Source organism: Stegostoma tigrinum, chromosome 3 (genome assembly GCF_030684315.1).
Source record: "Stegostoma tigrinum isolate sSteTig4 chromosome 3, sSteTig4.hap1, whole genome shotgun sequence".
Lineage (NCBI taxonomy): Eukaryota > Metazoa > Chordata > Chondrichthyes > Orectolobiformes > Stegostomatidae > Stegostoma > Stegostoma tigrinum.
In genome coordinates, this window is record NC_081356.1 from 5,351,795 (window position 1) to 5,378,168 (window position 26,374).

The 26,374-nt window shown below is 40.4% G+C and overlaps 1 protein-coding gene across 4 annotated transcripts in view; it reads right to left on the bottom strand.

Annotated features, from left to right (window-relative positions):
* The window catches only part of glis3 (GLIS family zinc finger 3), a 551,634-nt gene that overhangs the window by 64,724 nt on the left and 460,536 nt on the right, over positions 1-26,374 (bottom strand). For 3 of the 4 annotated variants that reach the window (XM_059642762.1, XM_048528092.2, XM_048528093.2), the window contains exon 9: positions 444-628. In XM_059642762.1, the coding sequence (XP_059498745.1) occupies positions 444-628 (185 nt within the window). The remainder of the gene's footprint in view (positions 1-443; positions 629-26,374) is intronic. The other variant, XM_048528094.2, reaches the window with a different exon arrangement.

A 26,374-nucleotide genomic window follows, 5' to 3' on the forward strand; every position in this document is an offset into this window, starting at 1 on the left:
ATAATTAGTTTGTAAACATGTTCAGCCAGCTTTCGGTTAAGAGCTAAAATAAAACCAGTGGGGGTGCTGGAAACCTGAAACAAAAGCAGAAATTGCTGGTGGAACTAAGCAGATCTGGCAGCATCTTTGGTTAGAAAGTAGAGTTAACGTTTTGTGTCCAGTGATTCTTTATCGAGGTTCATCAGCAATTGCAGTTTTTGTTTAGTTAAGAACTTCTCAGTTGCAGTTCAGGCAATTAATATTCTTGCAAGGAGACAAGAAATGTTGCTTGGTAACAAACCTGACACTTGCAAGCTGCGGGTTGTCACACTGTTTTATCTTTGAGAGTAAAATGGGAAGCTGCATTCAGTTTTCAATAAGATATTACAGAAGTTTGCATTTATCATCAAGGTTCCTGTTGTGAATTTACTAGGATTCCTCCTGTTATGGTCATTGTTTCTTACCTTGGACATGGATACTGCTTGCTTGTGCCGAAGAAGCTGTGATTGGTGGGTATGGTTTGAGGTGAGACCCTGAGTACTGTTGAACTTGAGGTGGCTGTGGTGTCCTCCTGTGCATTAAGGGTGGAGGTGCTGCAATTCTTCTTGGACTGATGTGATGTGGAGAAGGAGCTGAGGATGCGAATCTGCTGGAAGAATCAAAAATGACAGAGGTTGAAATGTTCACTTTACAAAGTTGTCTCTTATGCAGGAGAGACCTAATGCCCACTTCAGATGAACTTTAAACAGAACCATAAGGTCTTTATTGCATTCATTTGTGGTAAAAGTCTAAAGTGTGAAAAAGAGAAGCCCACAGACCCAAAGATTTTACCTTGGGTATAGCATCTGGGAAACAATTACAAGTCATTTTATACTACAAAAGAATGGTTTCATTTAGTCATGCTTTATAGCATTTAGAATAGTTCATGAATTACATATTGAGTTCCTGGCCTGCTGACATTGGTGACTACAGCCCGTATTAATAGTCCCACTTACCCTATAAAGTGGGTATGTTGGACAGCTTTCAATCTACATTTGAATTTCTCCATTAATCAGAATTTTCCACTGGAAAACTGCAAACCTGCTGCTGCTAAAAGAACAGTCAAGTGGGGTTTGACACCACATGGATGCTGTTTCAAAATACTCGCAGATTGCTCCCCCGCCCTGTCCCTCAACTGCGAGGAAAATTTGTGTTTCTAATTTCTGCAGAAAGTTCAGAGTCATGCAACCCAACAATCTGGTGGAATACTGGATTGTCTGAACTGCTCTTTAACCATCTCTCTTGTTGAGTTTATAGCCCTGCCAGTTGAATTGGAAACTACATCGAATGAATTGCAGCTACGTTGGAAGCCGGTACATGTATATATTCATATCAGATGTGTTCTCTCTCCCCACTATTTTCCACCAGCTTAGTCTCCCTTTATTTGTAATATGCTAACCCCATGACAATGTCTGAACAATACTTGCAATAGATATGGATAGGACCTGACAATACACCTGGAACTGCTCAAACTCTTTAAGCTTTTGTGTTGTTGACTCTTTGAGCTTTCATAGTTTAGATCTTCCTGTATTTTTATTATTTATTTCAGTCCTCATTTTGGCCACCTTCTCCTTAGGCAGTTGTGTAGAATTGGCAATGATTTATTTCCAGTCCAAGTTAGTGAGTTCTGAGATGGCTGTAACATACACGACCTGCAGACTCTGCCACACAGGGAGCACTGGATATTTGAAGTTGGGTAGATGCGTTGTTTGGAGATCAAGTATCCCCATGGTCAGAGGGACTTGTTCGGCTTTAATTCGGTAATGTAGTATTTGAAAATGTCAACTATGGTTCAAGTCTAATATAACTAAGTGACTGTGGATCAGGAAGGATGTCTTTTAGGGGATGAAATTAATATGATGGCAATATTCAGTTGAGGCTGGTGTAGAGGTTACATTGCTTTTAGCATGTGGCATGTCTTACAGGATCACCCATGATACTGATGCTATAATCAGAGATTAATTAGGATAACAGAAACAAAGTATATTTGATTGTATGTTGTAGAGCAATGCTTCTGTGTAAATATTTAAATCTCAATCTGTAGATTAAAGTTTTCTTCATAAATTTTGTGCTATCAAAGCTGATTTTTGTTCACTTGTATTTTTTCTCATCTCAGAACTCTGATTATGTCACTGTCATTGAATTGTAAGGAGCTTGAATGTAGGGAAAAGTCATCCAGAACTATCTCTGACGATAAGATGTGGTTGGAAACTCACCAAATGAAGCATTTTAGAAGCAGAATAAACCACACTGTGGAACATCAAACCAGTGTACTATTGGCACTATGGAGTGGAACTCAGAATCACACAGATTCATTCATCTCAATACTCTTGCTAGAAGAAATTTGGTGGAATTACCACCTGGTTCCCAAAATATCCAGCTAGTTGTACAAAAATTCTCCTGGGGTGCAGTTTGGGAAATTCTGTTATTTTTATTTTCCTTAACTCATCTCCCCGAAATAGTACACCTGCTATTTAAACAATTCTCTTCTTTACAGGAATGGAATGGGATTGGGACTACAGTATCAGTGGAAAATGGTTAATTATTATGCTACTACACATCCAGTTTTGGGGATCGTGCCCTTGAAGTCATATCGGATAAATTGTGGTGAAGAAAGGTTTTTTCAATTGAGTATTAAAGCGCCCATGCTGGAAGAATGTTGGAATAAATCCAGGACAGAGTAAATGACAGGGTAAATACTGTTAACTAAACCCAAGGGAACCTCCTTCTAAATAGGGAGAAAATTTTGACCTCAGGAGATTTCCCAAGGTAACCTACCTCCCAAGTACTAGTTCCAAGTATGTATGCCACAAAACATTTGTTCGATAGCCTGTTACTCTTTTAACGTTACCTACTGAAAAATGGCTTTGTAGGAAACTTTCCTGTTCTGCATTTAGTAATTTGAAAGGCATTTGCACTGTCGTCTCCACTATTGTTTGTCATTTATACAAATGATGCGGTGAGAATATAGGAGGCTTGATTAGTAAACTTGCAGATGACACCAAAATTCGTGGTATAGTGGATGTTGAAGAAGGTTATTTAAGATTACAAAGAGATCTTGATCAACTGCGTCAATGGGCTGAAGAGTAGCACATGGGATTTAATTTGCATAAATATGAGGTATTGCATTTTTGGTAAAACAAACATGGGCAGGAAATATACTATTATTGGTGGGTTGTGTTGCAGAACAAAGAGACCTAGGTGCTCAGGCACACAATTCTTTGACATTTGTGTTGTAGATAGACAGAGTGCTTATGAAAGTGTTTAGCATGCTTGCTTTCTTTGCTCAGACATTTGAGTATAGGAGTTGAGGCATCATGTTGAAGTTGCACAGGATGTTGCTGAGGCCTTTTCTGGAGTGCCATGTTCATTTACAGTTTCCCTGTCATGGAAAGAATATTGTTAAATTGGAGATGGTTCAGAAAAGATTTACTAGGATGTTGCTGGGAATGGAGGGTTTGAGATATAAAAATAGACTGGAAAGGTTGGGACTTCTTTCACTGGAGCAGAAGCGGTTGAGGCGTGACTTTTATGACATTTATAAAATAATGGGGGGCATAGATGAGGTGAATGACAAGGGTCTTATCCCTAGGGTTGGGGAGTTAAAAACTATAGGTCATATTTTTAATGTGAAAGGAAAAAAAATTAAAAAGGCCATGAAAGGCAACGTTATTTGCACAGTGTGGTTTGTGTGTGAAATGAACTGCCAGAGAAAGCGGTGGATGCAGGTACAGTTACAACATTCAAAAGGCATTTGGATAAGTTCATCAACAGGAAAGTGTTGGAGTGGCATGGGCCAAACACAGGCAAGTGGGACTAATATAATTTGGGAATGTGGTCAGTGTGACTAGTTGGACCGAAGGGTCTGCTTCCATGCTGTATGACTCTATGATATAAATCAAAACACATTGGATTATCCTTAGTTAAGCTCAAAATACTAGTAGAAAGTTAAGTTCTGTTCTGCTAAGTAATCTCAATCTTTTTCAGAAAATTGCGGGATTGAATTGAGACAGGCTGAGATTCAGATTACTTCTTGCTTTCTCTCAGATTTGCTCCCATGCATACCACTAGATATGCTGTAGTGAACTCTAGCACCAGTAACACAGTAAGAGAATGGCCAGATACAGCTACTTTCTCTCAGGGCATATCCAGCCTTCTGAGAAAATAACAAAAAAGAATGTCTGAGGCAGTTATGGTGCAAGCTCAAAATAAACGTGAGCAAGTAGAGAGCTATCAAAATCTCACGTAAATCCCACTGAAACTCAAAATGAATACTTTGATAATTATCTACTGGCTATGAATTAGAGGTGCCATGTGTGTACTGACAATTACAAATTATGGGAACATTCAAAACATTATCGTGTGGGTCAGTATATTTGTTACATTGGGTGGGTTATTTCCCATTCGCAGTTGAAGTGTTTTATCAAGTGAGATTGACAGTGCCTGGTCCTTTGTGCCTTGGTATAACTTTTCTTGCACAACCGTCAAGTCTTCACCTCTATAAATATGCAACTGGGCTGATGGGTGGTTTTCTTGAGGAATTATGAGGAAGAAGAGGCAGAGGTACTGGCCACCGCTTATCATACTGATATTTAAAGACAAGTTTCAGATCACTTCAGATTCTACAAACTAGGAAATGCTACTCAAACTGTGACACTCGGCTATATGTAAAAATACATGTTCCAGGCCAAAGGAGAGCTTGCTATCTGCTTCACAGACAGGGCCCTGGAGGTGTGGGTGGGTAGCCTGGAAAATAAAACAGCAGTCCGTTCTCCTGCTGCCCATGACAGGAGGCCATTCCAACAGACCAAGCCAGCTTGGGCAAAAATTGGAACCTAAGTTGTCCTGGGTAAGGCAGGATGCCAACAGTGCAGGAAAAAAGTCAATGATCTACAGTGCTCCACTGGGGTAAGTGGCACCATCGTTTCTCTGTTATCTCACACTCACAGGGCCAGCACTCACTCTAACTCTGCCACTGCACTCACCTCTCACCTCTTGTACTACAACTTGAACATTGCATGCATCATGTCCACCTAACTCATCTGCCCAAAATAAAGTCCTGCCTGTCATAGCATGTCCTCCTCACTCACCAGCTACACCTCACCACATCTTCTGCTGGCATGTCCCCAGTGATTGCTTCCCCAGCCACATCTGTGATACTCAATCCTTTCCTTTGTCTCATTTCACGAAAACCTGGCCCACTGCCCCAGGCAGGTGTCTCCACACAACACCTCTGATGTAGCTGGCGTCCCTGAGCAGTTTGCATCTGAATTGCAACAGGGCTGACCTTGCGTGAGCGCTGCAGGTGAGATAATGACGCAGCATGATGTCATTCAACGGCACATATACTCTTTTGACTGTTCAGTGCTCCCCAGTATGACAAATCACTTGTCTTTCCCATCGCATGAGAAGGAGATGCAGTCTACAGAGGAAGGCAACCTGTATGCCAGTGCTGAAGTCGGCGAGTGCACATTAAGAAAGCAACGTGAAGGAAACAGAGGCTAGCATCCTCCAGATAAGCAGGAAAGTAAGTGAGTGTTAAGAAAGCCAGCAAAAAGCATATGGTGCAACTATGTTGGTGCACGAGATGTGAGCATGTGTTCCAGTCTGCAAAGCAGAAGCATGCAGGTTGTGGCTGTCCCCGAACTCGGGGGAGGCGGGGGGAAGAGGCATGTTAGCCCAGTGGTTAGCACAGGGACCTGGATTTGATTCCACCTTCACGTGACTGTCTGTGTGGAGTTTGGACGTTCTGCCCGTGTCTGCATGGGTTTCCTCCGGGTGCTCCGGTTTCCTCCCACAGTCCAAAGATGTGCAGGTCAGGGTGGATTGGCCATGTTAAATTGCCCGTAGTGTTCAGGGGTTTGCAGGCTAAGGGGTTTAGCCATGGGAGATGCAGGGTTACGGAGATAGGGTGGTATGCTCTTTAGAGGGTTGGTGTGAACTTGATGGGTCAAATAGCCTGTTTCCATACTGTAGGGATTTTGGATTCTATCCTATGATTCTAACTCCAAAGTAAAGTGTTGAAAGGCTGAAGGAAGTGAGTTGGTCTGAGAGCAGCGATGATGATTTGTAGAGGCAGGTGGTGGGTTTGCCAGTACCAGCTCATGAATGAAGGCTTGAGGAGGTTGGTGCCATGCAGCATGTAGGAACATTGCTGTGAAGAGGCATTTTCATGATGGCCAGGATAGACATGCCACAAGCTGCAGCTGCTGGGTACCTTCTCTGGTTTACATTTCAAGAATTTGCACCATTTCATTTCTCAAGAAAGCAGATAAAAAGAGGAGACAACACAGTGTGGAGCTGGGTGAACACAGCCAGGCAGAATCAGAGGAGCAGGAAAGCTGACATTTCCGGCCTAGATCCTTCTTCAGAAATAGGGGAGGGGAAGGGGATTCTGAAATAGAGAGAGAGAGGGAGGCGAATGGAAGATGGATAAAGGAGCGGATAGGTGGAGAGGAGACAGACAGGTCAAAGAGGCGGGGATGGAGTCTGTATAGGTGAGTGTAGGTGGGGAGTTAGAGAGAGGATAGGTCAGTCCAGGAAGGATGGACAGGTCAAGGAAGTGCGATGCGCCTGGTAGATAGGAGACGAGTGTGGGGCTTGAGGTGGGAGGAGTGGCTAGGTGGGAGGAAAGGCAGGTTAGGGAGGCAGGGATGAGCTGGGCTGGTTTTGCGATGCAGTTGGGGGAAGGGGAGATTTTGAAGCTTTAATGTTAGCTTTCCTGCTCCTCTAATGCTGTTTGGCCTGCTGTGTTCATCCAGCTCTATGCCTTGTTATCTCAGATTCTCCAGCATTGGTAGTTCCCACTACCTCAGATTAAAAGGGGAAATGGCAGAATAATAACACAAGTTGGGGTTTAATAAACATGGATTTGCATGGAAGTAGGATTGTCACAATAAAATAGTGAAATTCTGAAGATGCCTTTTAAGGCTTAATGATTTTTCTCAACATCAAGATTTTGGTTCTTCTCATTCTCTCCATCTTTTCACCACTGCTCCCAATGCACCAGGAAGCAGAAAGTACCACTCATTGTGCTTCAAATTTGTCCAGAAGTTTATTTCTGAATGGATAGAAAAAAAATACCGCAGCAAGCAAAAAATGTACTTTGATGTTTACTGGAGAAGTGAAGAGAATGAGGGAAAAGCTGTTTTCAATTACTTTCTTGGTACATGTGGATGGTTAATTTTAAAGGTGTAATTTAGACATTGAGTTGAATGTCTCCTGGATGAATGCTGGTTGCATCAGTCTTCCTTACTTTACTATTGTTTTTATTTTCTGATCAGTGCTTCTACATTGATCTGGCTTTTTCTTCAGGCTTCTTCCTCTATTGCCAGGTTATTGTACATTGTTTCATAGTTGTGCTTGCAACAGACGATAATGATTTTGGGACTTTGCTCAAAAGAGATCAAGCAGTTAAGTATCTCTTAAATTATTTAGATTTTTGAGAACTGATTCAAGATACAAATGACATTCTATAGAAAAGGTAGATACATGAGTCTTACTCCATTTGTCCTTTGCTAGTTCTCAGAGTTTTCATAAGAATATCCTTCGCCATGACTGAGGAGCACCTTTGTGGCTTGTCTTGGCTTTCAAGTGAGTATACTGATGAAATGAATGGCTCAAGAAAACTGCCTGGGAAGTTACAATGATGATGACAATGATAATGCTACAGTTTCCTAATCAACAATGCATTTATCAAATATTGTTATTCCATTAAATTTTCCAAGTTGGTTTACTGAAGAAACAGATTTCACTGAGTAAGACTAAAGTCAGAAGAGATGATGGTAGACTGTAGACATGCAACCAGAGTCTTTTGACCTGACTTTCACCCTTCAGTATAACCTTGTGGGTTTTAAACAAATAATCAAATTCCAGAACTGGGAGTTAATGTAGATTTAATAGAATTACTTTCAAAATTTCTGATTCAAGAGGAAGTAAGGAAGGATAGCAGGTTACCACTAAAGCAATAAGGGACATAACTAAGTCCTGAGTGTTGATTTAAATTTTGGCTGAATTGAACTTTTCTTATGCTGATGTTTTTCTTTTTAGCTTGTTCTGCTGTTTAGTTTCAAGAATTCAACATTTAAATAAGCAGGTGACATTAAAATGCAAAAATTAAATTTCATAGGGGATGGCTCAGTAGTTAGCACTGCTGCCTCACAGTACCAGGGACCCGGGTTCAATTCCAGCCTCAGGCGACCGTCTCTGTGGCGTTTGCACATTCTCCCTGTGTCTGCATTGTTTTCCTCTGGGTGCTCTGGTTTCCTCCACAGTCCAAAAATGTGTAAGTTAGATGGATTGGCCATGCTAAATTCCCTGTAGTGTCCAGGGATGTGCAGACTAGGTAGATGATTAGCCCAGGGAAATGTGGGGATATGGGGATAGGGTGGGGCTGTGTCTGGGTGGGATGCGCTTTAGAGGGTTGGCATGGATTCAATGGGCCAAATGACCTCTTTCTGCATTGTAAGGATTCTATTTTATAAAAAAAACTTTGCCAGCTTTCAATTTTCAGAAAATGCCTTAGAAAGATTAAAGGCATTAAACTGTAATCCTTTAAAGTCGACAGTTATGCAAGTTATTTTATAATGCAGCGCTAACAACATAGCAATTGTTTCATCCTACTGGCCAGTTTGTATGAAATGGTAAGAGAAAACGATAAAGATCACTAGTTTTGCCACAGAGCAATGAAAGCTAGTCTGCAAAATGTGATATTCACAGAATTCCTACAGTGTGGAAGCAGGCCATTCAGTCTACACTGACTTTCCAAAGAGCATCCCACCCAGACCCAGCACGCTACCTTATCTCTGTAATCCCACATTAGCCATGGCTAACCTACCTAACCTGCACACTGTCGCATAGCCAATTGACGTAACTTGCACATCTTTGGACTATGGGAGGAAACCAGAGCAAACTCATACAGTTACAAGGAGAACTGTCTTTGCACAGACAATTGCCCCAGGGTAGAATTGAACATGGATCCCTAGGGCTATGAGGCAGTAGTGCTAACCACTGGGCCACTATGACAGCCAACAGCTTGAATGAATACACTAGGTATGCACAGTGCTCCAACAATTGATACAAATTTCTTGGTGGTGATTCGACCACAGACTTGTTTGTTATTGTGATTCTTCCTAGAAATTTATGCTTCACTTTATACTCTTTCCATTTTGGAAGTCCTTTTGGATTGCAATGAGTTAAGATAAACTGAATATTTCTGCAACTACTCCAGTAGAGCTAGAAAATCTTAACTTTGCTTCAGAGCTCACATCATTAGTAATGTGATTTCAACTGGCATAAATGATATTTTCCTTTGCCAAACATGAGTATCTTTACTATGTGCATTGTTAAATACACACAATAGTTGATGGACCATGCATTTAGAGCCCTGGAACATTTCAACTGCAGAGCGCACAGCTTTCAAAATAAAAAGTAACCACAAAAATTACATTAGGAAATAGGAGTTGTTTCCTTATCCACTGGATTGTGTAAGTTTGAATAACATAACACACATGTGGCCTAACAATTCTGAGCAATTCCAATCCTGAATTCCTTTCCAAAACACAGCATTCGAAAGACAACATCAACCATAGTATCGAATCATTATATAAATTGCTGGAAAAGCTCAGAAAATTTGGCAGTATCTGTGCAGAGAAATCAGAGTTAATGTTTTGGGTCAAGTGACCCTTCCTCAGGAGTTTTGAGGAAGGGTCACTGGATCCAATACATCAACTATGATTTCTCTCTACAGCGGCTGCTGAGCTTTTCCAGCAATTTCTGGTTTTGTTTCTAATTTACACCATCTGCAGTTCTTTCAGTTTTTATCCAACAATTATGACCAGGAGAAATGCTAACACTTTGTACGGTCACTAAATCAATATCCTCTTGGTGATTTTTTTAGAATTAAAAAATCAGAATATGATGAAGAAGGCAGGTCGCCTTTAATCATTTCAATGCTGCCACAGGAAAATTGTATCATGAGTGATTTTCCCATTTTTTTTGGAACCCAGCAGGGCCAGATCCTTCAATCTAGTTTCAGGTATCAAACGTTAGGTGAGCCTAGACTGTCCAGAAGCAGCTCCGACCCTGAAATGCTCTAAATCGCTTGGTACAAGTACTGCCTCAGAATTATTCAGGCTTCACAATTCAGAGTTGCAGTGACAGACAAAGCTCTCTCAGGAATATGTCTGATTAGTTTGACCATTGGTCTAGCAGGCTGATTTCTGAACCCATTCAATGAATCTTGAATACTGAAACTGCTAGATTTGTGGAGATTTTTTCCTATGGAGGGAGTGGAAGACCCACCTTCACAAAGGTCGACTAACACCTAAATTATAGGCTTCTGGAAGGAATGCAAATAATAATATGCACTACACTTTGTGACATGGTTGACTATTTTCTCCCCAAAAGCCAGGCTGTGTTCAATAAATTGCTCTAAAACTTGAGCATTGAGGATGGTTGCTCAGCGAAGATGTCTTGAAGAGCTGCTTCAAGGATATAAAGCCATTGTTAGAAATCAAGGCTTATAGAATATGACAAAAAAAATGACTGAATACACCCCCTGTAACAGCAATTGATACACAACATACAAGCAACATCTGTTACCATACCCTCCTGAATGGCACAGCAGTGAACATCGGAAGAGAAGAAAAAAGGCGAAAGTATTTTTAGCTTCATAAATTTCATACTATCATTAAATATATTGGTAAAAATAACAAAGTCATTTTTGCTGATCTGTGCTACGCGTGTAATCCTTTCATCGTTAGAATTTTTTAAAATGCAAAATTTTGCTGAGTTTTCCTGATATCAATAACAACTGTTGACAACAACTGCTATTTAAGTATTTCTTTCCAAGCTACGTATCAACTCTTCAATAGATGAACAATATCCCTAGAACAATGTTTTAAATACTGCCCAAACCTTTTTATGAATTCAAGATGGTTGTTACATCAAAACTTCAAAAAAATGTCTACACAAGAGTGTAATTCTTAAATATTGTTTTGAAATCTTGCAATTTCTTTCCCCTCATTTTCTATTTGGTTGCAGCATGGTGACAAGAAAAAATTCTTCTAGAAATGCCCACATCTGCTTCCACAGAGCAGTTGTCATGCGAAGTACTGTTTAGGTATTTTGATGAAAACTAATTAGAATACAGTGTCTTTGGAAATGTTCCCAGAAGACTTCTGGCCATCAATCTAAATTCAATTACAAGTGAACATCCGTCACCCACACTCAAAAGATTCCAGAAAGACAGGCTCCTGATATATTTCACTGATTTATAAAGCTTTGCTGAGGTGCTAAAATGTAAATGCATGGCAATGTAGAATTTTGAATTTCTTTCCACAGCTTCTTCAAAAGAGTCAATACATATTGTGAAAAAAATTACACATCAGCACTTTCTGAATCCAGGTTATGTATAAAGTGACAATGCCCCTCAGTATCTTTGCTGGAAAGAATTTTGGGCTGTAGGAGTGCAAATTAGGTTCTAAAAAAGGGTCACCAGACTTGAAACATTAACTCTGCTTTCTTTCCACAGATGCTGCTGAATTTCTCCAGCAATTTCTGTTTTTGTTGTCACATAATCAAGGGTCAGGTTTTTTAACAATTCCTTAGCTAATAATGGAGGTTGTGACTTTTCTGTGCATTTAACTGAATGGACACCAAATCAAGAATAAAAACAGAAGTTGCTGGAAAAGCTCAGCAGGTCTGGCAGCATCTGAGGAAGAGTCTCCGGACCTGAAATGTTAACTCTGATTTTTTTCTTTACAGATGCTGCCTGGCCTGCTGAGCTTTTCCAGCAACTTCTGTTTTTGTTCCTGATTAACTAGCATCTGCAGTTCTTTTGGTTTCTACTTGGACACCAAATCAAGGCATGCTGTGTTACGGCTGGTGTGATCCTTTGCACCTGTGGTGGCTTTCCTACCTCCAATGCAAGGCTGGCACGTTTGAGTTCTACTCTACAAAGCTTCAACAAGTAAACTTTAGAAAACGCCATCTAAATGCTGAACAGATTTGCAGCAGGGCATTGAGTTGGAAGAAAATGTTGAGAGTGAAAATGGGAATCATGGCGGGTGACTGGGGAAAGTGTGCGGACGCTGCCAGTTGTTGAGGCAGACTGGTCAGAAAGCCTGCTTTGGTACAACAGCATGTTGTCAAAGATATGACAAGAAATCAAGAATAGAAATGCCCTCTGGTCTCCCAGTCCCTACCCCTCATACCTTCAACCCTTCCAACATCAACCATTGCCCTGTACCCACCCTCATGGCCCCTCATATACTCCATGCCAACTCATTCCCCTCTGCCCATTCCTTATGGTTGTATGGCAGCGTGTTCCCTGATATCCACAGACATAAATTCCCATAATGTCCATGACAAACCATATACTTTTTACCCACCTACAATTCTTTGATCTATGACCTATGAATAGACCCTTTGTGCCAACTCATACCAACCCACATCCGTCACACACTCTGTGTCCTAACACCTACCATGATGGCTCATCCACCACTCACAGAGGGCAGATCTCAAGACACATGCTGAAATGTGATTAAATAAAGTTCTAAAGAGTCAATTGACAAATTCACTACTGATAAAAACCCATTCAGTACATTGAAGTTTCTTTCATATGTTATAAAAACAAACATTGCAATTCATTGTCCCATTTGCAAGAGTCTGTATTCATTTGGGTCTGTGAATCAGACTGGGAATTGATATGTACATGTGATAATGGAAGGTTGTGAAATCAGCATTAACCTGGTAAAGATGCTGGTGCTCAGGTTTATGTCCACTAATAGTGAACATTGCTTTACACACGAGACTGTCTTTGTTTAAAATATTTGAAGAGAAAACATTCCTTTTGACTGTTCCAATGAGCTTGGCACTTCCATTGAGTTTCAAAGCTTTTCATGCAGGATCATGTCTACTTTTAACCATTCCAAAGGGCCCATTGACTTTCTCTCTCAAAGAGTACCTTACCTCTTCCAAATGAAACATCACCTCCTCTAAGGATCAATGTCTAAGAGAGTAGCTTATCCTTCTGGAGGAATGCAGCCACTTTAGACTCTTTTTTCTACCAGGTTTAAAGTGCACAACTCATGGCCAGGACTTTCTGCTGGCGGAAATGGAGTCAAACAAATGCAGCTTCACCCTCTGTAAACCATGGATATGTGAACTGAAACCTGCCCCATCCCCTGTGACAACACGTTTTGGGGTAGAATTTCCAGATTTGGGAGTTAGCATCACTTTTTGTAATGATGCACAGGTTCTCAATTGTTAGGAAAATTCAGACTTAAAAATAACATTTTCATGTGGGTGGAAATTACACTGTATGATACTAGGATATGTTCAGATCATTGACTTTATGCCTCAATGGGCATTATGGCCAGACTGAATATCATGTGCACATTTCAAACATTTATAAGCAATCTCATCTCACCAGACAATTGAAAAATTTTGAAAATTGATCAAAATCTGATTTAATTTTATCCTTTTCTGAATATTATGCAAAGTTCACAGGTCTCGGACAAATCCCAGAGGATTGGGAAATTACTAACATGGGTTTCACCTTCAAAAAAAAAGATTTGAAGGAGAGACCCTCAAGTTATTGACCTGGAAGCTTCACATTTGATGTTAAGAAAGTATTTGAAAATAGGGTCATTCCATCATACAGTACGGAAATGGAATATCCAGAGCAGATTCAGCCAATTCAAAATTCTTATCATGGATTTAAAAGGAGTGATAATGCTTAATTATTTAGTTGAGAAAATGGCAGATCTAATAGATGGAGGAATTTGACATTGCCAAATATGATATGGTATTTCATAAAATCCAAGTGCAAACGATCGATGGAAATAAATTCTAATGGTTTGATAAGTGGGTGATTGATTGATATTAAGCAGCAATCATGCACTGGAAAATGTTTGGCAGCCAGTCACCAGTGGAGTATGATATGCTTCAGTATTGAGCCCCCCATTGTTCATATTATAATATATAATCTAGAGGAAGAAAGTGTACTCTAATTGTCCATGTTTACAGATGCTACTTCAGTAAGAGCAGTGACAAATAATGAAAATCAATCCGCACAAATTCAAAAGCCTGGCCCCAAGATTGTTCAATTGGTCAAGACGTTGCAGGTGGACCTTATTGCATGGAAATACACTGTTATTAGGGAAAGCTAATTTGGATTGTATTTTTAAAAGGAATTACTTGAAGCATCAGAGCAGGAGAAAATTCTTTGGGAGTTTTTAGTAAGGTCACAAAAACCGTTAGTACAAAGTTCCCATGCTGTTAAATGTGTGTCCGAATGTGTAACGAAGGAAATAACTTAAATCCAAAAAGATCACTTCAAATTACACATTGGCAGTGCTGACCAGATTTCGTTTCTCTATTTCAAGAAATGGGAAATTGTTAAGTAAAAGTGTGAGATCTTTGTTCTTGAAGTGGATGATGCATGAGTATGAATTGGTCCCTCCCATACAATGAGTTTTTTTCTTTTTTGAAAAAGAGAAGCATGAGAGGGCATATAATAGAAGTTTTTAAAAAATTATTAAAGGTTTGGACAAAGGGCTCCAAATTAGCTTCTTTGCCTTGGGCAATATGTAAGCACAAGGTATCATATTTACCAATTAAGGTCAACAAAATAGAAAATACATGAGATTTTGTTCTAACTAATAGAATGTACAGGAAATGGAACAAGAAATTTTAATGAGTTTCAAGGAGGGTCAAGTCATTGTCAACAACAAAGTGAAAGCTTAGCAGAAATATACGAAGGGAACATTTTGTATGTATTGAAGGTGTTCTGCATGGAACTCTCATATAATATTGCTATATCAAGTCACTGGAAAGGTATCTGATCTGACACTTTCAGTCATATGTGGGTAACAATACAGTTTTGTATTGTTTTTAACACTTTATTACTTGTGTTTCTGAAGAAAACATAAGTACTGTAATGCTGAGATGCTGCTGGGCCTGCTGTGTTCATCCAGCCTCACATTTTGTTATCTTGTACTGTAATTGCTTATTGGAACAGGACTGACTTAAAGGACTTGCAGCCAATTGTAGTCATCGTGTTTCTTTGGATGCTTGCTACACCGTCCAAATCTCAAAAAAAAATGTTTACACATCTGTACAGATACCTAAACTATTTCCAAATAATATGAAAACATAACTATTACACATAAACCACAGCTAGGCATGAATCTTGAAAATATTAAAACAATTAGATGGCCCACAAATGAAGAAGAAAAATAATCAGATGCATTAATGCATAAAATTCTCTGATTGGTCAGTAGTCAATGATTACTGTACTTTAAAGGAATGCATGAATCAAAGCCTGAGATTCCTTATGGAAGGAGTGAAACTCAGACACTAAACCACAGTTAATAAAATGTGAGGCTGGATGAACACAGCAGGCCAAGCAGCATCTCAGGAGCACAAAAGCTGACATTTCGGGCCTAGACCCTTCATCAGAGAGTGAACAGCTTTTGCAAACTTCCTAGCACCTAGTTCAGGAGCAGTAGTAAGAGAAAAAGTGCAAGCTTTGACAGAAACATAGTCCCACGTTGATCAAACCTGTAAACTGTGTTCTTCGTATGAAATGTTAATTAAGTGTAGATAACTAAGAAAGCTGTTACCTGCATTAAGAAAAAAAAGCCGTTTTTTGTTGCCTGTGTCAGAGTTAGAAATGCAAATTCTGAAGGAGTGTGACTGGACTCAAGATGTTAATTCTGCTTGGTCTTCACATATATTGCTAATCCTGCTGAGTTTCTCTAGCACTTTCTGATTTTTTTATTTGGAAATGTAAACCCCATTCAGAGGCAACCAGAACAGCCCAGAACTGATCATAAATGATGCTCAAGTTATGCTCATGCACTCTTTGAACTGGATTCTTCCCCAGTAGGGGGCTGGCTTCTGGACAGTGAAAGGTGGAAACTGGTGTTTGTACTAATCTACAGATATACAGTAAAAACTCTTGCGAATCTTTGTGTTCTTTGCTGCCCAAAACAGCATACGGCTACCAGCCTATAAAACATGCTAGCAGAAGATTAACCTCTTCAAGTGGAATGGCAAAGGAAGTGAAATGTCATCCTTGTTTCTTATAGAAGTGAAACTTCGAATAGCTTTCGAAAGTGAAATTGCCGAGTCACACTGCAGGGTCATGAATTATGATTATACACCAGTGTTTTCAGAACTGGAGCCATGTGAACAGTGGTAGATGTGACAGGTCCCTTCTCCAACAAAGAAGAAGCAAAGTATAGCTTTGGTTTTACCCCAACCAGAAAGTAGTAAAATTAGAAATAAAGTATTTTCAGAACAGGCCCCTTTAATAGATTTCTGAATCAAGGCAAAATGCAGGATTGTTGAGTGCCCACAGTTAATGAATCCTAAAAATCCACGCAGAATGAGAATTAGATGTTTCAAGCTTATCTCAAAACATCACTTTCTGGAATTATCCAAAAATAAGGAGTCAAATATTTGAAGCAATTCGTAAAACAGATAATTCTGAGAGTGAATGTGATGAGGATGAGCAACGATAAAATATTGTGTTGGAGGTGAAAACATAAATCCGTACAAAAGTATTGCTAGTTGCTGATTGTTCAATAGTGCCATACAGGTATGTGGCATTGTTTGGCTGATCTGTTATTTGGAAATCTTGGTCAAAAATTGCGCGATGCCATGTTATAGTCCAACAATACTCCAGATGTGACAGAACCAGGCTTTTGTATAGCGGGAGAATAATTTCACAACTCTTGAACTCAATCCCTCTATTAATGAAAGCTAATACACCACATGCCTTCTTAACAACTCTATCCACCTGGGTGGCAGCTTTCAGGGAACTGTGAACATGAACCCAAAGATCCCTCTGCTCCTCTAAACTGTGAAGAATATTTCCATTAATCATGCGTTCTGCTTTCAAGTTTGCCCTTCCAAAATGAATCACCCTTGTGAGATTGCAGGAGCTCATCAAAGCATAAGCATTGTTGTCATCCAATGTGATACATCATTATTTTTAAAAAAACTGTTCCTGATTTACAGTATCCATAGTTCTTTCAAAGCAGAAGTTGTTGGAAAAACTCAGCAGGCCTGGCAGCATCTCTGAAGAAAAACGCAGAGTTAACGTTTTGGGTCCGATGACCCTTCCTCAGAACAGAGCATATGTCAAGAGATTCAAGAAATATTGTCGTCCTCTGAGATGGGAGTGTTACAAATAAGAAGAGGCTTGTACAAAAGTTGCTCATTCCCCTCACCAACAGTAAAGCAACTGTTAAAGGATGGTGGTGTTGTGGATAAAGAATACAAATCCCCAACAAATGTGATACACATATTGAATATTAAAAGACATCACTTTGCCAGGGAAGAAATGCTCCTTTTACTTGGGAATGTAATGAAGTAATAGCCATGGATTCAAGTTATGGAACAAAGATCGGAATGTCCATCTGTTACATCTTGCAGATTTAGTGACCAGGTTTAGCATATCCATCATGATAAACAGAATGGACAGCTGGGCAATATTGGAGGAAATCATGGAAAAGAGGATTGGCACAGGCTTTGGGTCACTAACAAAACTCCTTATGGATAACGTAAGGGAATTTGTCACATTTCAAAAGGTGTGCAAGAACTTGAATTGAGAGGCTGAACAAAATAGATCAGCCAGACTGGAAGTTGCAACAGCATTGAGATGGACAGTGCAAGTAGAAAAAAAATCTTTACTGATGGTTGGAGCAATACCAGTTAGTGCATAGTGAGTGCAACATATCAAATACTTGTGGGAATAGGTTTATGATGAGAGGGGGTAAGTTTAAAGGAGATGTGCAAGGCAAGTTTTGTTTTTAAACAGAGGGTCGTAGGTGCCTGGAACGTGCTGCCTGAGGAGGTGGGAGAAGCCATATGATAACATGTTTAACAGGCATTTGGACAGAAACATTAACAGACAGTGAACAGGGGGACATGGACCATGTGATGGCAGATGGGATTAGTTTTGAACGGCATGGATGTGGTGGGCTGAAGGGCCTGATTGTGTGCTGTCCTGTTCTATGTTCAATATTTTCTTCAATACCGCATAATGATCATTCAGCACTAGAATAAACAAAGATCAGTTTGTCTATTCACTGCACACATCTAAATATGACATACATCAATAGAAAGGCGTTCATTAAAGCTACGGCATTAGAAAGAAAAGGCAGAATATGAACTGAAAGAATTGCAGATGCTGTAAATCAGGAGGAAAACAGAAGTTGCTAGGAGAACTCAGCAGGTCTGGCAGCATCTGAGAAAAAAAAGATCAGAGTTAACATTACGGGTCCAGTGACCCTTCCTCCATTTACTATGAGAAGGACACAGAGATTAGAAAGCTCCAGGAAAAATTATTGGACAAACACACTCAGGCACATAGATAATTCCAGCATGAAGGATAATAATAATAAAATAATGGGCTATGGGAATCAGAATGTAATGGCACATTCCTCAAGAAGAGTGGAGTTGAATTATATTCTTTTAAACTATGAGAAGACGGGGGAAAATGTTGATGATGAAGATAACATACTTCATATTCCCAAGAGTTCTACCTGAATCAGAGAGGCAGGGCCTACTGCATACAAATCTGGTCACCCTGCTGTATGAAGGATATTATTAAACTAGAAAGGATGTGGAAAAAAATTACGAGGGCATTGCTGGGATTGGAGTGTTTGAGTTATAAGAACTGACTGGAAAGGCTGGGACTTTTCTCCCTGGAGCATTGGAGGCTGAGGGGTGACCTTATAGAATCATGAGGGGCCCAGATAAGAATAGATAACACAGCCAAAGTCTTTTCCCCAGGCTAGGGGAGTCCAAAACCAGAAGGCATATGTTTAAGGTGAGAGGAGAAAAGATTTAAAAGCAAATTGAGGGGCAACCTTTTCACACAGAGGGTGGAAGTGATAGAGGCTGGTAGAATTACTGCATTTAAAATATATTTGGATAGGTACCCTGAATGGGGAGAATTTAGAGGGATATGGACCAAACACAGGCAAATGGGACTAGTTCAGTTTGGGAAACCGAGTTGGCATGGATGAGTTGGGCTGGCACGTCTGTTTCCATTTTGTTTTTAATCATTCACAGGATGAGGGCATTGTTGACCAGAAAGAATTTGTTACCCATCCTTAATTGCTCAGAGGGTAGTTAAGAGTCAACTACGTTGCTGTGGAGGTGATAATGGGAACTGCAGATGCTGGAGAATCCAAGATAATAAAATGTGAGGCTGGATGAACACAGCAGGCCCAGCAGCATCTCAGGAGCACAAAAGCTGACGTTTTGGGCCTAGACCCTTCATCAGAGAGTGGGGGGGTGGACTTTCCACATTAAGCAGAGGTTCACCTGCACATCTGCCAATGTGGTATACTGCATCCACTGTACCCGGTGTGGCTTCCTCTACATTGGGGAAACCAAGCGGAGGCTTGGGGACCGCTTTACAGAACACCTCCGCTTGGTTCGCAATAAATAACTGCACCTCCCAGTCGCAAACCGTTTCCACTCCCCCTCCCATTCTTTAGATGACATGTCCATCATGGGCCTCCTGCTGTGCCACAATGATGCCACCCGAAGGTTGCAGGAACAGCAACTCATATTCCGCTTGGGAACCCTGCAGCCCAATGGTATCAATGTGGACTTCACCAGCTTCAAAATCTCCCCTTCTCCCACCGCATCCCAAAACCAGCCCAGTTCGAGTTGGACAAGGAAACACAGTAACATTGGTAGTGGAGAACCTTTTTGACACAGATAAAAGTAGAAGTCCCCATGATTGAGAGGCATTTGTGGCTGTCAGTACAACAGAAAATAGGTTATAAACGGCTAACGGTTTTACAGAATGAGAAAGAATTTGGAGTACATTTGGAAATTGGTGACAGATTGTCACACTCATGAGCCTATATGGGAAAAATTCAACCAGATGGAATTTATTGTAAAGCCAAGGATATGCTGGTAGCTAAAGGCTTTGAGGAATGTTTGGGGGAAAGAGAAATTTGGATAGGCTCTCCTAAAGCTGGGGAGTTTATTTTGTAAATCCTTCACAGCCACTTAAACAATCTTTTGAAGGAAATATATTTCTACAGATAACAAAATGGCATTCCTTATGGATAAGGTGCACAAAAGAAGAATTATTATGGGCCTCAAAATAAATACCAGAAATTGAGCAGAAGGTCTGGAAATTTCATAAACATATTTATGCGTAAATGACACTTTGTGGGTGTGGTATTTTTCATTCAAGATAGTTCTGTTAATATAGAACAAGAACATAGAACATCGAACATAGTATAGTCCAACACATGAACAGGTCCTTCCGCCCACCATGTCTGTGCTGATCACAATGCCGTTCTAAGCTAATCCCATTTGTTAGCACATCATTCATATCCCTGTATTCCCTGTCTACATCTGACTAAGTGCCTCTTAAACATTGCCAATGTATCTGATCCTATCACCTCCCCAGGCATTGGGTTCCAGGCATCTACCACCATCTGTGTGAAGAACTTGCCTCACACATTTTCTTTAAACCTTCCCCTCTCACCTTAACCCCATGTCCTCTAATGCTTGACATTTTTGCCCTGGAAATCATAATTTTATAAATTTCTATCATGTTTCCTCAGCCTCCAGTGCTCTCACGAAAACAATGCAAATTTATCCAACTCCTCCTGTGGCTAACACACTTCAATCTAGGCAACACCCTGGTTAAAAAAAAAACCGAAATTTCCAAATTGCTGGAGAAACTCAGCATCAATGGAGACAAAGCAAGAGTTAATGTTTCAAGTTCAGTGGCATTTCTTCAGGAGATCCTACTAAACCTCTTTTTGTACCCTTTCCAAAGTTTCCACATCCTGGCAATCAGAACTGCATAAAATCCTCAAATTATAGCCCTACTAAAGTTTTATACAGCTGCAACATTGCTTGCCAGCTTTTATACTCAATGCCCCATCTGACAAAGGCACGAATACCATATGCCATGGATGTGAGTTTGTTCGCTGAGCTGGAAGGTTAGTTTTCAGACGTTTCGTCACCATTCTAGGTAACATCATCAGTGAGCCTCCGATGAAGCGCTGGTGTTATGTCCCGCTTTCTATTTATCTGTTATCTATTTATCTGAAAATCTCAGCATGTCTGGCAGCATCTGTAGAAAGAAATCAGAATTAATGTTTTGGATCAAGTGACCCTTCCTCAGACCTGTTCGTGATCCGAAACATTACTTCTGATTTCTCTCTACAGATGCTTCCAGACCTGCTGAGCTTTTCCAGTAATTTCTAATTTTGTTTCTGTTTTACGGTATCAGAAGCTCTTTTGGTTTTTGTTTCCTATCTATAAATGTTCTATTGGCATTATAACCAAAAACTTTTGGGTGACTTTATGAAGCATGTCTGTGGTTTTTTTGTGGGTGGGGAGATCACCAATGGCTTTGGAGAAAATAAAAGATTATCAATCGAGTTAGGAAGGAGTTAAACATTGCAGCTAATCTTCTGGAACTTGAAAATATACGGGTTTCGAAATTAAGCAGTATGAGTCAATGTATTTGTACTCTCAGAGTCTTATTTGGGGGAAAATTGCAAACATTCATACCAGATCTCGACAGGGACAGCAAGTTGAAGATGCTACCAAGAGTGAGAAAGAACAGCAGACAAGTCTCTATGAACATATTAATTGGTTAGGCACACAGACCAGACCAGATGCAAATTTTGAATTGCTGAAACTTTGTCTGCCCATGACAAATTCAAAGCTGGAGGACATCTTGAGAGCAAATAAACCATCAAAATATATTGAAAATAGTGAAATTTAAGTTGAAGTTCTCAGCTTTGGGTGATCACAATAATACAACATTAATCATTTTTAATGATGCCTTGCATACCAGTCCTGGCAATGGATTTTCTCATGCAGGAGGATTTATGATATTCCTTGTGGGAGAAAATGCAAAACGTTTCTCCTTGGCATGGGAGGAAAAGAAAATAAGCAGAATGGTGAAGAGCACGTTAGTTTCTGAAACTCTGGCTCTCGCTGATGCTGTTGACATGGTGTTCTGTCAGTGCAAGAAGCTCAGGGAAATGTTATATGTAAAAGGGACTAAAAGAACAATTCCAATGAAATGATAGAGAGTGAACATTAAACTGTTCCACTAAGAAAAATAATTATTCAATGTTGAAGTTTCTAGAAGAAAGATGTCTCTTGACATAAACTGGGAAATCTGACATTGTTGCTTTTTATTTATATCTGTGCATCTTTGTCCAAACATAAATTTTTCCTTAAAGGAAAGGTGTCTGTCCGTGTTACAAACCCATGTCCCTTAAAGGAAAGGTGTCTGTCCGTGTTACAAACCCATGTCCCTTAAAGGAAAGGTGTCTGTCCGTGTTACAAACCCATGTCCCTTAAAGGAAAGGTGTCTGTCCGTGTTACAAACCCATGTCCCTTAAAGGAAAGGTGTCTGTCTGTGTTACAAACCCATGTCCCTTAAAGGAAAGGTGTCTGTCCGTGTTACAAACCCATGTCCCTTAAAGGAAAGGTGTCTGTCCGTGTTACAAACCCATGTCCCTTAAAGGAAAGGTGCCTGTCCGTGTTACAAACCCATGTCCCTTAAAGGGTAAATTGAAAAGAACTCCACTAGGTGATGGCCTAGTGGTATTGTTATTAGACTATTAATCCAGACACTCAGGTATTGCTCTCAGGACCTGGGTTCAAATCCTGCCACAGCTGGCAGTGGTATTTGAATTCAATGAGAATCTGGAATTAAGAAATGACCTTGAAACCATTGCTGATTGTCAGGAAAACCCTATCTGGTTCACTAATGCTCTTTAGGGAAGGAAACTGCCATCCTTACTGGTTTCAACTACATGTGACTCCAGACCCACAGCAATGTGGTTGACTCTTAACTGCTGTATGGGCATTTGGGGATGGGCAATAAATGATGGCCCAGCTGGCAATGCCTTCATTCCATGAATGAATGAAAAGAAACCTTCACTGGCCCTTTTGAAAGAGTGGTAACTACCTCTAGGTCAGAACATTCGGGTTCAAACGTCACCTGCTCTGGAGATGTGTAATTGCATGTTTGAGTAATTTGGTGAAAATAATGAGCTGGATTCCTGCAGGGGCTGGGGTGGTAGTGCTTATAATTTGATGATTGAGGTGTTTTATTTATTTGGTGGTGAGTTAATTTTACAAAGATCTTCTCCAGTGACAAGTTGGCTTCTGGGCAGGGAAGGATGGAAACTGATACTTGTGCTAAAATATACACATTCAGGAAAAAAAACCTTGAAATTTTTGAAAGCCCACCTAATCCAACATATGGATAACAATCAGTCAAACTCTGTGGCACAAAATAATATACAATGATTTGTTGGAGATAGATTCACATGGACACTTATACAGCAGATTGAATTAGGATCCAATCTAAACAAATTGGATTGGCGAGGATTTAGATTTTAGATTTAGGTTTTATTGTCACTTGTCCTTAAGTACAGGGCACAAGGGTACAGTGAAAAACATACAATATCACCACACACAGTGCCATCCTTGGCACAGAATACCTAGGGGCAGAATCTTAGTTACTGAAATAGAGAAATGAAGAAATAAGTTTAAAAGTTCAGCACTACAATCTTCTTAGCAAAAATGTAGGAAAATAGAGAAGTAAAGTTAAAATGTCAAGCATTACAGTCCTTTTTTGAGCCATGGGCCTGCAGATGCTCCAAGCTGGGCTTCCCCAAGGGGGTTCTCTCTCCCCACGATGCTCATGCTTTCATCCATGCTGGCCTAAGACTCATTGTACCTCAGTTTTTCAAAATGTTGATGTTCATTGACCGTAGTGGGGATAGATGGAAATCCTTGCTGTGGTTGCTACAATCATTAAAGAAATGTTTAGATGGGATCTACATTCAAATAAACATTGGGAGAAAAATTGGACAAAGCCCAAAAACAGGCACGCAGACTGTGCAGTGTAGGTAGTATACAAACTTCATTCATCTGCCCAGTTTACAATGGTAATCCAAAGTCAAAGAGGCTGTTGAAAGGCTGTGCACTACACCAATAATCCACAGTTTGTGTAAAACTGATACGTAAAAATGGCCTGCAATTCCTAAAGGAGAGCTGTTTTCCAGCTGCAGCAGGTTCTGACCATGTCCAGAGGCTTTCTGTCCTACAGCACCAAAGGCATTGCTGCAAGAGGTATGAGGTCTCCCACCTACAGGAATCCCTCCAGACAAACTCAGAGTAGGCAGTTGGAGCAGATTGCTGTGACAGTCAATGTAGCAGTGTAGTCTCAAGGACCTGCTGCCATGTCACAGGACGTTATCTACCTGACATGAGAAGCCATACATCTAGTAAAATTGTATCCTTGAAAATGAACCACTGCTCAAACATACTGCCTTAGTCACCACATTCTAACATTTGCATTCTTTATCAACAACAACTCACACTTCATTTACACAGCCTCACTCATCGCACAGGCACATTTTACAATCTGTACACATTAGCAGATAATTGCTCATGGCAGGTATATCACCCAAATATATTGCATCAGACTCACTGATACTCTTCCCTATCTCCTTCAGCGCAAGACAAAGTACATAATCGTAAGCAGCAGGAACTGAGCTGTGAATGACTGACATGGATCTTGCTCTCACCCCATGGAGAAGATGATATTTGCTATCATTTCAACAGCCACAGAATGAGACTGTAGTGGTGGAGCTAAAATGAACAAAGATGACAATTTGTTCCTCTCTCCTCCACTAGCTCAGACTTTGACACAGACGTTGCTTTATTGGGTAACATTGAGGTGGAATCTGCACTTGCTAGTGGTTTGCAGACAGGGCAGGGAGAAAGGGTTGTGCAGATATCAGTTCACAACGGGGTGAAGTCTCCTGTGAATTCTGTAATGAATTCAGATGATGATCTCAATAGGGGAGTTTACAGATGTGGCTGATGCTCACTACCGCAGACTGAAAGGATCCAGAACTTGAAGGTCATTGACAAGGCACAATCTAACAGATGCCCAGCGGTCAAAGACAACATCTTTGAAGATGCACTATTTCTACCAACATTGTTCCTTAAATCTCTAAGAACAGAACAATTGATCTGTAGGGTGGAGCAACACTATGGCTCAGTAGTTAACAATGCTGCCTCATAGCACCAGGGACCTGAGCTTGATCCTAGCCTCAGAGAACTGTCTGTGTGGCGTTTGCATGTTCTCTGCATGTCCGTGTGAATTTTCCTCCGGATCCTCTGTTTTCCTTTCACAGCCCAAAGATGTGCAGGTTAGTGTGGATTGGCCATGCTAAATAGCTTCATAGCGTCCAGGGATGTGCAGGCTTAGGTGGATTATGAAAAATGCAGGGTTATGGGGATAGAGATGGTTTGGGTGGGATGTTCTTCAGAGGGTTAGTGTGGAGTCAATGGGCAGAATGACCTGCTTCCCTGTCTTAGGGGTTCCATAACATTATGTATGGCCTTCTGCATACTGTTGCCCTGACCCAGAGTGCCTCCTTTTAGTTTACGAGATGTCTTGGTACTGCTGGGGCTGTTTACTGAGGCTGATGTAACTGCATTTCCTCAAAACTTTTCACCACTCAGAGAAAAGAAGCAAGAATGCTATTTGCAGCGGGTAAGTATTTACATTATTTATATAACAAAAGTACCCAAAAGTGCTTCATTGTGGCTTTAACTAAGAAACCAAATCACAAAAGGAGATATTAAACAGATGGATGACCAAACATTTGGCCAAGGAGGTCAATTTTAATGAGTGCCCTGAAGGAGAAGCGAGAGGTGGTGATGGTTGGGGTTGGGAGGTGGTGGTGTACAAGAAAGAGGTCTAGGAACTGATTTTGAGAGCTTAGGGTCTAGGAAGCCCCCAGGCAACAAAAACAAGAAATACTCAAGAGGCCAATACTGAAGAACAACCTATATCTCAGAGGCTGTAGACCCGAAGAAGGTCACAGAGATAAGAAACTGTGTGAGAAATTTGAAAACTAGGGTGAGAGTTTTAAAACTGCAGTGTTGCTGGATTGGAAGCCAGCGTACATTGAGCAGAGTGTTGAATAGGGTTTACTGAGTTAAAATGTCAGAGTAGAGTTTAGATGAGTTCAAGCTTATGTACGATGGAAAATGAAAGGGAAGGTTAGATCTGAAATGGTTTAGTCTAGGAGTAACCACAGATATGGACAAACTAAAGACTGCAAGAGAAAAGAAGTACTGAAGTGGAAATCTTTAAGCTGGAAGTTCTCATGGCAAAGCAGATATTGGCAGTTCCATTGGAGTGGACATCATTTCATTTTGGACACTACTTGCCTGGGAGTAGGTTAAGGTAGTTTGGGATGTGAATGGCGTGCAGAGCTCCAGGATATAATATTAGATTTTCAAATGC